This window comes from Cajanus cajan, chromosome 9 (assembly GCF_000230855.2).
Source record: "Cajanus cajan strain Asha chromosome 9, NIPB_CcT2T_4, whole genome shotgun sequence".
In the NCBI taxonomy this organism is placed as follows: domain Eukaryota; kingdom Viridiplantae; phylum Streptophyta; class Magnoliopsida; order Fabales; family Fabaceae; genus Cajanus; species Cajanus cajan.
In genome coordinates, this window is record NC_138525.1 from 4,762,284 (window position 1) to 4,775,967 (window position 13,684).

General features: G+C 37.2%; 3 protein-coding genes across 4 annotated transcripts; 1 reads left to right on the forward strand and 2 right to left on the reverse strand.

The window, feature by feature from the left end:
* The first annotated feature begins 345 nt into the window (after positions 1-345).
* Positions 346-4,802, forward strand: LOC109796189 (uncharacterized). The gene is made up of 10 exons (XM_020355856.3): positions 346-501; positions 641-880; positions 1,309-1,513; positions 1,839-1,929; positions 2,028-2,164; positions 2,378-2,621; positions 2,884-2,988; positions 3,075-3,257; positions 3,343-3,547; positions 4,083-4,802. Exons 2-10 carry the CDS (start codon positions 661-663, stop codon positions 4,565-4,567), a joined length of 1,875 nt encoding a protein of 624 aa, XP_020211445.1. The 5' UTR covers positions 346-501; positions 641-660; the 3' UTR covers positions 4,568-4,802.
* Positions 4,803-4,886: 84 nt separating this feature from the next.
* Positions 4,887-7,295, reverse strand: LOC145951803 (Ribosomal protein L20). 2 transcript variants are annotated; one of them, XM_083063881.1, is made up of 3 exons: positions 7,143-7,295; positions 6,513-6,722; positions 4,887-5,320 (listed from the first exon to the last, which is right to left on the reverse strand). In XM_083063881.1, the coding sequence occupies exons 2-3, from the start codon at positions 6,696-6,698 to the stop codon at positions 5,141-5,143; spliced, it is 366 nt and encodes a 121-aa protein (XP_082920007.1). In that variant the 5' UTR covers positions 6,699-6,722; positions 7,143-7,295; the 3' UTR covers positions 4,887-5,140. The 2 variants fall into 2 exon arrangements, with proteins under 2 accessions (XP_082920007.1, XP_082920008.1); XM_083063882.1 differs by having other exon boundaries at positions 6,513-6,717; positions 7,143-7,281.
* On the reverse strand, positions 7,143-10,494 carry LOC109794890 (pentatricopeptide repeat-containing protein At2g13420, mitochondrial). The gene has a single exon (XM_020354318.2). It carries the CDS (start codon positions 10,299-10,301, stop codon positions 8,772-8,774), a length of 1,530 nt encoding a protein of 509 aa, XP_020209907.2. The 5' UTR covers positions 10,302-10,494; the 3' UTR covers positions 7,143-8,771.
* Positions 10,495-13,684: the final 3,190 nt, after the last annotated feature.

The following is a 13,684-nucleotide window of genomic DNA, read 5'->3' on the forward strand; positions in this document are numbered from 1 at the left end:
CCAAGAGAAAAATACATTAATTCAATAGATAAACACGTGTTCTCATCTAAAAATAAATAAAACAAACATTTGTGAATGTAATTTTTTTAATCTTAATCGAGTTCAACTTAACTAGTTCCAAAAGCACAATCATTATGATGCAAGTTTGTCCATTTTAATAATGATTATTTTAAAATTTGTACCTAGCATGATTTATGATTCATTTATTAATATTATGTAAAAATCTTAACAATGAGAGTGGATGAAAATGAAACTTTCTTTTTAATACTGAAAGCTAATAATATGATTCACATAACTATCGTTAGCATGTACATATATTTGAAGAATGTAGTTGAGAAACACAGGCTGTAATTGTACTGGGACCAATCACTGACAGCTACTTTCCCTCTCTCTACACTCTACACTACACTACATATTACCACACCTCAGTTTCAGACGTTAAACCCACTTTATTATCTCTCCATTCAACTTCTTCACTTCACTTCAGTGTCTGGAATAGTGGTAACCTTCCTTGTTACCTTGAATTATGCTCCATTGTGATGTGTTTTCAATTTGACATGTTATTCTCTTGCCTGATTTGCATGTTAGTAATGGGATTCACATGTTATGGCTATTGTGAAAATTATTTCACTACATGCAGGTTCAACTTCAAGTGTTCAAATGGGGGCAACTTCAACACCCCTTGTGGTTGTTCTGCTATTTTGCTGCCTGGTTTGTGTTTCACAGGCAGAATACTTGAAGTACAAAGATCCAAAACTGTCACTGAATGTTAGAATCAAGGACTTGCTGAAGCGAATGACCCTGGAGGAGAAGATAGGCCAAATGGTGCAGATTGAACGAAGTGTTGCCACCCCCCAAGTGATGAAGAAGTACTTCATTGGTGAGCACTTTTCCAATGTCTAACCAAATATTAGTGCCTTATATGCTATTATATACTATCTTCGTCACATAATGAATGCAATTTTATGTTTCTACTTTACTTTTTTATCAATAGTTTTATTCTCAATAAATGCATTACTTTTAACTGTAATAGTTAAATAATATATGATGGGATAAATTAGAAAAAATATAATTAATATTACATTTAAAAGTAAAAATTTCAGTCATTTTAAAACATTTTTTAAATGTTAAAATTGCGGTCAATTTGAAACGAAGGAAGTAATATGGTTAATGGTAAGAAATGTTTTATTTTCCATATCAAAGTGTTGATGATTACTTGTTTAAGGGGCATAGTAGGGTTTACTATTATGGAGGTGACATTATAGAAATACATGTGATGTGATGCGATGACTGATGATTGATGGGCAGGAAGTGTACTGAGTGGAGGAGGGAGTGTTCCAGCCACAAATGCAACTGCTGAGAGTTGGGTCAAAATGGTGAATGGGATCCAAAATGGATCTTTATCTACCCGCCTTGGGATTCCAATGATTTATGGCATAGATGCAGTTCATGGCCACAATAATGTCTACAAGGCCACTATCTTTCCTCACAATGTTGGGCTGGGAGTTACCAGGCAAGTATACATTTACTGCAATGAGTAGTCATGTTCTTCTGTGACAAGGTCATTTTTTATTTATTTGTAATTTGAAGACCTTGGTTTAGGCTAATGGTGTCATATGCTATTGAAAGCCATATTTCAACATTTTTCTCCGAACCCTTCAATTAATTATCCTTCATTCATAGATAAATCAAATTGGACTGTAGAATTTGATAGTTGAGACTTTTTAGATCTTAAAATGAATTATTATTTCAACTGTCAGCACTATCTAGCTGCTTAACTGAATAAATAGTCATAATTATATTTTATATTAAATTATATATAACATACTGGCTAATAGGGATCCAGTGCTGATAAAGAAGATTGGAGATGCAACTGCCCTTGAAGTTAGAGCTACTGGAATTCAATATGCTTTTGCTCCATGTATTGCGGTAATAAAACAGCATTCACAATTCTGTTTTTCAGATCACATAAAAGTTTATCATTGATCAAGTGTCTTAATATGTTGGATAGCCTTATTCTTCCACAGGTCTGCAGAGATCCTAGATGGGGACGCTGCTATGAAAGTTATAGTGAGGACCCTAAGATTGTTAGAGCAATGACAGAAATTATTCCTGGTTTGCAAGGAGACAATTCCAGAAAGGGGGTTCCCTATGTTGCTGGAAAGTAAGAATCTTGGTAGTAGGTTGACAATGAATTTTTTTTAAAAAAAAATAATAACTACCGAGTTCAATGTGAATAATTAGATTAGATTAGTTGTTCATCCTTGTATTAGAAATTACTTTCCTAAACTAGAAGGTTGAAATAACAATTTACCTGAATTAATACTTTTTAGGGAAGTGGAAAACCATCATCATTTTTATAATTACTTTGACCCAGGAACAAGGTTGCGGCTTGTGCTAAACATTATGTAGGAGATGGTGGCACAACCAAGGGAATTAATGAGAACAATACTGTGATCAGTTATAGGGAATTGCTTAGCATTCACATGCCTGCATATCATGACTCCATCGTCAAGGGGGTTTCTTCAGTAATGGTCTCCTACTCTAGCTGGAATGGCAAGAAGATGCATGCTAATCATTATCTTGTCACTGATTACCTCAAGAACAAACTGAAATTCAGGGTAATAAATAAAACTCATTTCATTAAAGCAATTGAAGTGAAGTCCAGTAAAAGAATAAAGACTAAATTGTTAACTATACTTTTGGTCCCTTTTAATCTAAATTATATGTAATTTTGGTCTCTTAATTTTTTTTAAAGTCAATTAAATCCCTCTATTTTTAAAAATCTAAAAAATAGTCCCTCCATCAATTTTCTTCCAACAAATTGAAGATGAGTAAACATGCAGCTTGTGTTGTGATGTACCCTTTTTTGGCATCTTTCAGGGTTTTGTCATTTCAGATTGGCTAGGCATTGACAGGATTACTTCTCCTCCTCATTCAAACTATTCATACTCAATTCAAGCTGGTGTTGGTGCTGGAATTGATATGGTAATAAAAGAAATACTATGACTTTTGTGTCTGAAATTGAATGTCGTGGTTTGTCATTTTATTACCACATTTTCATTATTTTACAGATCATGGTTCCAATTAATTTCACCGAATTCATTGATGACATGACTTATCAAGTAAAGAACAATATTATCCCAGTAAGTAGGATTGATGATGCTGTGGAAAGAATCTTAAGAGTAAAATTTGTCATGGGCCTATTTGAGAATCCACTTGCTGATCTAAGCCTGGTGAATCAACTTGGTAATAAGGTATATTTTCTTAAGGATGTAATTTCAACCATATCTTTCCAATGGAAAGAGTTATTTTCTTGATCGTCTACTATGCCTTAAGTAGGAGCATAGACAATTGGCAAGGGGAGCTGTTCGTAAATCACTTGTGTTGCTGAAGAATGGTAAATCTGCTGATAAGCCACTGCTTCCACTGCCCAAGAAAGCTGCAAAAATACTGGTGGCAGGAAGTCATGCTAACAATTTGGGTTATCAATGTGGAGGATGGACAATTACCTGGCAGGGGCTTGGTGGCAATAATCTCACAGTTGGTAAGCCAACATGTTTAATTCTGGTCTCTATAAAATTACTCTAGATAAGTTTCGGTGGCGATAATATTGCTTATAGAAGATTTTCAAGATTAATTAAACTCTATAGAAGTGACTATTTGCTATTTAGTATTACATGTTAAAAAGCATTAGGGCAAATTAAACTGACACCTTTGTGGTTTCTTAAAAATTCAAACGATGCTCCCGTATTTTTAAGGTCTGTATTAACCCTCCTTACATGTATGCACAGTTCAATGTATTTCTCAGGCAACAGGAATACAAGATATAATGTGTTTCAAACAAATAAAGAAAGTTACTGGAAGTGCTAAAAAGACACGGGTGTTCTGTAAAATTTCAACAAACCCCGATGTGTCAATATAATTTGCCCAAAACAAATACTTTAAATCAGCTAAAACCTGTATGGATATGGATTAATATGAAAAACATTCATACATACAGCAACTTGATATATTTGGTCATGGTTTTCTTTTGTAGAATAGTTACAAAATATCTGACAAAAATACCGTTTCCCTAACAGGTACTACAATTCTTGATGCTGTAAAACAAACAATTGATCCTGCTACTAAAGTTGTCTACAATGAGAATCCCGACTCCAACTTTGTCAATTCCAACAACTTTTCTTATGCCATAGTGATTGTAGGAGAAGTCCCTTACGCAGAAACATTCGGTGATAGTTTGAATCTGACTATAGCTGAGCCAGGTCCAAGCACCATCACCAAAGTATGTGGCTCTATAAAATGTGTGGTACTTCTCATTACTGGCCGTCCAGTTGTGATTCAACCATATTTATCAAAAATAGACGCACTTGTGGCTGCTTGGCTTCCAGGAACTGAAGGCCAAGGTGTCACTGATCTTCTCTTTGGTGACTACGGATTCACTGGCAAGCTGGCGAGAACCTGGTTCAAGACAGTTGACCAATTACCAATGAATGTTGGTGATAAATATTATGATCCTCTATTTCCATTTGGATTTGGAATATCTACAAACCCCATCAAGTATTAAAACCAAATATGAGATAACCACTCAAAGAACGGTCTCAGGATCCTTTTCTTCAAGGAGACTTGCAATTGTCTTATGCAGAGTGAATAATTAACAAGTTTACCTTTGTAAGGAATGTACCAGAGAAACCCCACTAGCACTAGAAAAGAAGCGTGCCGTTCAAAATAAATTTTACTTTGATGCCTTGACAATTTTATCTTATAAATAAACTTTCTAATTGATTCGGATAATTCAATAATACTGATGGATGCTAACATCGGAGATGACTTTTCTTCCCAATTTTAACATGTATTAAAAATAATTAATTTTTGGTAGAGGCTAATGGCAGCAAATGATCTATTAAATCGACCGTACTTGCAATCAAGGTTTATTATACAATATTTCTGACACAAGGCAAAAATTGAAAGGGCTAGCGGAGGAGAAAGAACATGTAGTTAAAAAGTACACCATGAGTTTGTGAATCACAGGCACACAAAATTTATAGTAATATGCAGTAGTGTAGTACTCCGAAATCCTCAAAGATAGTTGACGATTCTAACAAACTACCACTAAACGTTTGCTAAAGTGCTTCATCCTCTAAATGGCCACCTTTCTTGGAGGAACCACCACATTCTTGTTTCCTGGAAATGCATTTCGTGATATATCTACCAAAGATTTGAAGCTATAGGGTTCGTGCATAGATATCTCCGACAGAACTTTTCTGTTAAGTTGGATATTCTCCTTCATCAGCCCATGCATGAAGTTCCCATAATTGACCTGGCAAATAAAAGAAAAAATAAATGATTGAAGCAAGGAAATGGCAGAAGATTTGATACCATAGGGCATGCAGAAGAATATGTCCATGCAAATATAAACTTACAAACTCGAAAATAAGAATGACAGAGGGGTTCATTAATGCATGAGAGAAAATTTTCCAGATATAGTTGAAGGTTCACCTAATATTCAATCCATTTGAGCTTAAAAATGTATCACTCACAAACACCATGTATTCAGTTCAGAGTCATTTTTGGTACAAGGAATAAAGTTGGCTTGAATCCAGATGCACGTTCACCTAAGAATCCAATCTTTCTTCCAAGCCAACAATTTTGCCTCAAAGGAACTCATTTTCACTTTCATGGTTTCCTCCTATCACACAACAAACAAAGACAAATCCATCTATAAAGAAAGAAAATATTGGTTTACTCATCCCATACATCCTCCTATGATTCTTAATAAATAAAATTCATTAACAGAACAAAATTCATTTCTCCCGCTTACATCACTCAAACCTCACATCCTACTGAACTTGTAACTAAATGCATTTTACAAAAGAAGAGTAGCAGTTTGTTGGTTTTGAGGATGCTGGATACATATGATACGACAAGGAAAAGTGGGTACTCATTGAAAATTATTTCACAAATAAAATACACCTGATAGGCAAATAGTAAACACAAAACTGAAGTGAGGGGAAATCAGTCCTCAGATTCTAGACAAAGCTAAACCAAATAATCACAGATAACATCACAACAAATCAGAAGTTTTCCTTTGGAACGGTACTACAATATGACTATATATTTTTCATGCAGACTATTTAAAGGAGCAATAGTTTAAATATATATAAAGCATGGTTTTACTACCAGAGCTTTCAAGTGGAGATATTGTTAAAGTTAGACATGTATATATAAGAGTTACCGCAAGGCTCACAATCATAACAATTGCATCACCAAGACTTTAGACTATGTTTGGTTTTCTGATAGCACAAATTCCCAGACATGCAAACTCAAAAGTCATAACCAGTTGCTTTCTAATAAACATATTTCAAGTTCTTGCTTAACAGAAAACAAGACACACATTTAGTCAACAATCAAAGTTTGATAAAAACAACAATAGCAATACTAAATTTCCTGGTCAAGTATTGAACTGTAATAGATTATGATTAGTGGAGAAGAAAAGGAGTGAGAAGACATACCCCATGAAGGCGAGTGCCAGCGTTGATCCTTTGGATCCAAAGGGATCGCATGTCCCTCTTTTTGTTACGGCGGTCTCTGTAGGAATATTGCAAGGCCTTCTCCACCCTCTCCCTTGCTATCCTTATGCAATTCTTGGCTCTACCCCTGAACCCCTTTGCTAGCTTGAAGATCTTATCCTTGTTCATTTTCTTCTCTTTCTTCTTTCTACTCTGCAAAACATAGTTTCATTAAATCCTAAACTAAGGGTCAAGTGAAAAGAAACCCCACCCCTATTATCACTTATCAGACATTGCTCCACCCAAACCCAATGACCCCTATGCACAAAAATCCAAACTTTAATCCAAAGGGTAGCAGTGGTTGGTTCCGGGTACCCAAAAACACAGAACTATCCCACATAAAAACAATCACACAAAAAAACACATGTCAGGCATTTTATCAAATACATAATAGAATGAATTCAGTGTCGTGGGCAAGGTGGATAATTGAAAAGACTGTAGAATGACACTGAACGAAGTTTCAAACGCTTCGTTCTGACACTGTAAAATGAACCCATGACACTGTAAAATCGACAGAACGAGTCGTAAAATTAACTCAGTTTCAAAAGCGATTCTGATTCTATAGTGGGATACCTGTAAAATTAAGAGAACAAAGCGTGTTCGATTCCGAGAATTATTGGCTGCGATCACCACATAAACGGTGCCTCCGATTAGACGGCGCTCAAACTGGGGCAGTATGCTGTTGGTCTGAGCTTGGCGATTACTAACTACCCCTCTATTATTTTCATGAGACTAATAATGTACGTATATTTTTCGAATTCTTTTTCAATTATTTAACGATAATCACGTATTCTCACAACTTTTAATAAGATAAAAATTAAATTAATATTTTATAAAAAAAAATATATAAATTACTTTATAAAAAAAACTATTATCATTTTTTTAAAACTATGTCTTACAAGAGTAATTTTTTTAACAAATTGACGTGGATAATATGAAATAAAGATTAAATTTTGTTTTTTTAATTAGTAAAAACTTTTAAATTTATTATTGAATTTTAGGCTTATATATAAAATTTTTTATTTAATTATAATAGATATATGTACAATTTTTAAGAATGACTATATGAGCTAAAGTCTATGAATCGACTCCTTAAACCCATAGTTCGCACATATATGAGCCCATTTTATTTAAAAATAGGATTAATTATATGAAGTTTTATATCAATTTGTAAAATACACGGACTTTGTATGCTTAATTTACAAAATCTGAAGTTATTCTATTTAATAATAATATGTTTTATTTTAATTTTTTAAGACACTATTTAATAGGTATATTTAAATTTTTTAAATTTTCAAGACATTAAAATTTTGATGTTTAAATGATGTATTTGAATTTTTAAATTTTCAAGATATTAAAACTTTGATGTTTTTGTTTAAACGTGTAAACATTGATATATTAAGACTTTAATCTTTTACTTAAAATGTTTGATTTTATTACGAATATATTTATATTATATACAGAGAAAGAAGGTTCCGTTTATTTTAAAAATAGGTCTACATATACTTATTTTACTCCATAATTTATATTTTAAACTAAATTTTAACGATTCAATCATTGAATTAAATTCTTAATACATATATCAAATTTAAAAATTATTAAAAAAAATTAAAATTATTTAATATTTTATTATATAAATTCAAATCAACATATAAAATAATTTTATAATTATTTACCAACTTAAATTAATAAAATAAAATATTAAATAATTTTTAAATATTTTAATAATTTACAGACTTGATTTATACATTAAAAAAAATTATTTAACAGTTAGATCATTAAAATTAGATATAAAATATGAAATATGGATTGAAATAAGTTTAAGTACTTTAAACTCTTGAATTGAAATGGAAAAATAAATGTAACTCCTATTACTTTGAAAATGGTAAGATCTTTGACGCACAAACACAAGAGAAAAGATTGATATGGATTATCTTCACTTGGTTCTGATTTCTCTATTTTAAAAAAAAAAAAAAATAGAATTGAGTTCTTCTCTTACCCATACCCATATCGAATAGAACATGTTAAACTAAATCTTCTTCATAAAAAACCTGCTTTATTTAGATCAAGAAAATCTCATGATTTTATGAAATCATGTGCTATTGCTTAAATATGTGATCCGAAAAGAGTAGTTGACAATGAAATTGAATTTTTCCCATAAGTTTCGCAACCGTAATAGTGTAAGTACTTATGTGTAATAGTTTATCTCCTATACGGCTTCAATTGATAATTGTGAAACTCGGAACCAAACGTTATTGATTCTTCATCAAGCTTCTTCTTCAATCTCCTCCAAGTTCTCAACATATCAGCCTGAATTAGTCCCCGGTAAAGGATCTCAAAAGTACTTTTCAGAGGCAGGAACCCATTCTCTATCATCTGAACAAAGTAATGACAAGCCTCCCTCCAATTTCGCCTCTCACACAACCCATGTATCAAAACCGTGTACAAAGCCAAATCCGGGCCCACCCCACTCTCCTTCATATCATCCCACATTTCCTTGACAACCTTAATCATATCCAACCTCAAAAACATCCTAATCAAAACCACATAAGTATGGGAGCTCGGCTTGCACAGTCCATCCTCCTTCATCCTCTTAAACATCTTCAACGCACTCTCCCCATCCTTCCTCCCTCTATACTCCTGAAAGAAGCAATTATACGTGGCAGCACACGGCTTCACCCCATCCCTCACCATCTCCTCAAGCAACGCCTCAGCATCCTCAATCCTCCCGCACGAAGCAAGACACTTGATGACGGACGTGTATGTCACCACATTGGGACATATCTCTTTCTCCTTCATCAATCTCATTTTATCAAGCGCCAATTGCGGCTTATGCGCGCGGCTATACACATGAAGAACAATCGAAAAACTAGTCACATCAGGCTCAATTCCACTCTCACGCATTTCATCAAATACCTTCTCTGCGTTCCTTATGGTTCTCTCAAACCTCTCCTCGGGGTGCAAACTCACCTTCCTGCAAACCCCGTTCAACAAGACGTTGTACGTGACAACGTTAGGCTCAATCCCTCGCTCGATCATTTCATTGAAACAAACCTGAGCGGTTTTGACCCTCCCGAGCTTGCACCAGCCGTAGATCAAGACGGTGTACATTTTCACGTTCGGCGGGAAGCGGTGTTTGTTCTTGTTGAAGGTTTCGACGGCGAGTTTCACGTAGCCGTATTTGCAGAGGGTGTCGAGCAAAACGACGAAGTCGTCGGAAGTGGTTTTGGATTCAACGAAGGCGTCGATGTCGTCGAAGGCGCGTAAGGCTTGGCGCGTGAGGCCGACACAGATGAGGCGGCGGATGAGGGTGAGGAAGGTGGCGGAGGTGAGGGCGATGCGGTGGCGGTCCATTTCGACGATGAGTTGCCATGCGACGTCGAATTGGCGAACCCTGGCCATGGTGTCGATGAGGAGGGTGTAGGCGGAGGGGGAGAGAGGGGGGTTGGGGAGGGTTTTGGCGTGGTTGAAGAGGGCGAGGGCGATTTTGGAGTGGTGCTTGAGGCGGAGGAGGGTTTGGAATAAGAGGGTTGGGGTGAGGGTGATGCCGTGGAGTTGGAGGCTCGATTCGGTGGCGTGGAAGGGGTTGTGCTGCTGCAAGAGGAGTTTGGAGACCACTTCGGCGTCGTTTTCGTCGCGGGGGGAGGGTGGCGGGAGGGAGCATAAGCGCCGGTGGAGGAGGCGCGGAGAGAGGAATGGGGCGTGCCTCTGAGGAGGCTTCGGAAACGCCATGGTGCTTCTGCCTCGTCTTCAGCATTCAGATTCTTCTTCACCCAGATATGCATTATTAAGTTAGTACTGAATATTGGTGGACAAATGTACTTTGACAAACTTCTCTCATAGTTATTAAGTAAAAATAAAAAAAAAATATAAAAAGTTGACTTTTTTCTCATAATTTTTTTATAAATTAAATGTAAAATAATTATATTTATCGAAGAATTTCATGGGTTTTATTTTTTTAATTGAATAATAACTAAATTATATAAATTAGTAGTAAAGAAGTTACTTTGATTTTTATTGCATTTTTAGGAGGTGTTCAAAAAGGTAAAGGTGGTTGGTGCATTCGTAGAGTTCTTACGATTTAATAAATAACATTGTGTGTTTTAGGTGTTTTTAATTTAATTATATGATTTAAATGTTTTGTTGTTATGAAGATTGGTTTATAGTTCTGGGGTTTAGGAATTCTAAGAGTTATGTTGTCTCGTAGATAATCTCATGTTTAGTTAAATTGATTCAGCTAAGGAATGATAGACAATGTTTTTCTTAAGACATGAATATCGTAAGTTTATGTTTTAAGAAATTATAAATTTGAGGGACTAATGAGAAGTTCTTTGGAATTTGAGTGTTCTTCTCCATTTTCTAAATTGAAACTATTATTTTATTCCTTCTTTGTAGTTAAACCACTTGGCTAAGTTAGAAAGGGGCTTCGGAAATGCCATGAGATGATGATTGAGGAGTGCTGGGTTTTCTTAAAGTTATTCCAGAAAGGGGGTTCCCTATGTTGCTGGAAATTAAGATTCTTGGTAGTAGGTTGACACTGAATTTTTTTTTTTTTTTAAATAATACCTACCGAGTTCAATGTGAATAATAAGATTAGATTAGTTGTTCATCCTTGTATTAGAAATTACTTTCCTAAACTAGAAGGTTGAAATAACCATTTACCTGAATTTTTTTTTTTTTTTTGGTAAAGAATGAAAACTAAAACAACAGACAAATCAAGACACAGAGTCTCTTCCTAGCGGGAACAGTATAAAATCAGGAGGACTCCTCCAAAATACATTGGAACTCGTGTTCCATACCCCCAATTGGCAAGCGTATGGGCTACTGAATTTATCTCTCGAGATATATGATTGACGTAAACTACCCAGTCCCGGGCTCGCATGCACCTAATACGATGAATAACATCATAATGGTTGTGCAGGTAGTCCCTATCCGTTGACCGATCTTGAAACGGCGTAACAGCTTCTAGGCAATCACATTCGCAACTCACCTTCCGAAACCCACCTTCCCAACACAGCGATAAGCCATCCTCCAAAGCCAACAGCTCGGCACGTAACGCATCCCCAATTAACACTCCACGTGAGAATCCACCCCGCCACATACCTGCCCAATCTCGAATTACTCCACCTATTCCCATAGCAGAAATGTCACTCAACCAACTCCCGTCCGTGTTGAGTTTGACCCACGGATGCTCCGGAGGTCTCCATAGAGGTTGCTCCGTCCACAAGTGCCGCTTAGCATTGTACACACTGTTCTCCACCGTAGACAGTGTCACCTTCCTACGGACTGCCAAAATCGTCCAAAGCTCGCCGTTGAACAACATGTTATTTCTAAACCGCCAAACCCACCACAAGGTGATGGATAGCTTAATAACATCCGTGTGCAAAATAATCCCCTTTAGCCACTGAAAACAATCCCTTTCCGAGAAGGACCACCCCGTACTGATCCCGCCAGCCATCAGCACCTCTCGCGAGTACGGGCAATCACGAAGTGCATGTAAGATAGTTTCATGAGGGCAAGAACAACGCGAACATGCACCGGAATCAGTGAGCCTCCTATCAGCCCGAACCTAGTTCGTTGGAAGGGCTGATTGAAGGCATTGCCACAGAAAGAACTTAACCTTCTCTGGGATCATTAACTTCCAGACCTTCTTCCAAACTACATCCCCCTCTGTCGACAAGACCGTGGTCAGAAATCGATATCTAGAGGCCGCTGTATAACAACCCGAGTGATCACCCCTCCAGACAAAGTGATCCAGCCCCAAAGAGGAATTGACGACACTCAGCCGTTAGACCGAACTTGACAGCTCCGCCGGGAGAACAGTATGTAAGTTAGTAAAGTTCCAAACTCCACTAACCCAGCAGTCGGCGACCGTTTTAATGATGTCCGCAACGTGAACGAACGGGACTCTCCCGCACCAAAGCCCAGTACCTGACCAGTCCGTGTACCAAAGGGATGAGGCACCCGACCCTAGCCAAGGCTCGAAACCCTCAAAAAAAGAAGGAAGGGCCTTAACAAGACTTGACCAGATTGGAGAAGCACCCCGCTTGTTTTGGGCACACAAGATAGAATTTCCATGTATGTATAAGCTGCTGAGGATTTGAACCTAAGGCTTCTGTGGCGCCGTCAGCAGATCCCAAACTAACTTCCCAAGGAGTGCTACATTAACCCTACGCGCCTCCCTAACCCCAAGACCATCGCGCTCCTTGGGTTGAGTAACAACAGCCCAACTCACTGGGGACCAATACCGTGAATTGTCAGATTTTGCCCAGAGCATATGACGACAAGCCTGATCAATTCTATTGCACACTGCCTGAGGAAGCCACAGTGTTTGCATGTTGTAAACTGGAATAGAGGAGATGGTAGACTTCACTAGGCACAGCTTACCTGCCTTATTAAGGAGCTTGGACTTCCAAGCCGCAAGTCTACCCTAGATCTTATCCATCACATCATAAAAATCTGCGCACCTTGGCTGACCATGAGTCATGGGAACCCCCAAATACTTCCCGATCTGAGTCGTGTGTCCAATCCCGAGCAAGCCCTCCATAGCATCGATCCTCCTCTGTGAAACCCTTCTAGAGCTCACAAACTTAGACTTAGTCAAATTAACTCTCAAGCCTGATGACTGCGAAAACTCCTCCAAGGTCAACGCCACCAACCGAGCATGGTCCTCTGTAGCTTGACAAAACAATAAAATATCATCAGCAAAGAGAAGATGTGAAAGCGGTAACCCCCTAGGGGATAACTGAATCAGTTTCCAATGACCCGTCTGGAGCAACTCAGAGATCCTGAGGGATAGGCGCTCCATACAGAAAACAAACAGATACAGAGATAATGGGTCCCCCTGTCGAAGTCCACGAGACGGAACAAAGGATGGTAATGTGCTTCCATTCCAAAGGAGTGAAATTGACGAATTCTTCAACCCCCACATGATAAGCTGAGTAGTGACTGTTGGGAAGCCAAATTGCACCAGCGTAGATTCCAAGAAATCCCACTTGACCCTGTCATATGCCTTTTCAAGGTCAATTTTTAAGGCCAAGGATCCCACACCTGAACTGTCCTTTCGTACAAAATGGACGGCTTCTTGAGCAATAATACTATGGTCACGAGTCCCC

Coding starts and splice junctions, on each gene's coding strand:
- LOC109796189 (XM_020355856.3), top strand. CDS start 661: ATGGGGGCAACTTCAACACCCCTTGTGGTTGTTCTGCTATTTTGCTGC. Junction 2,165..2,377: donor GTTCCCTATGTTGCTGGAAA/GTAAGAATCTTG, acceptor ACTTTGACCCAG/GAACAAGGTTGCGGCTTGTG. Junction 2,622..2,883: donor AGAACAAACTGAAATTCAGG/GTAATAAATAAA, acceptor GGCATCTTTCAG/GGTTTTGTCATTTCAGATTG.
- LOC145951803 (XM_083063881.1), bottom strand. CDS start 6,698: ATGAACAAGGATAAGATCTTCAAGCTAGCAAAGGGGTTCAGGGGTAGA. Junction 5,321..6,512: donor CTGGCACTCGCCTTCATGGG/GTATGTCTTCTC, acceptor TTTATTTGCCAG/GTCAATTATGGGAACTTCAT.
- LOC109794890 (XM_020354318.2), bottom strand. CDS start 10,301: ATGGCGTTTCCGAAGCCTCCTCAGAGGCACGCCCCATTCCTCTCTCCG.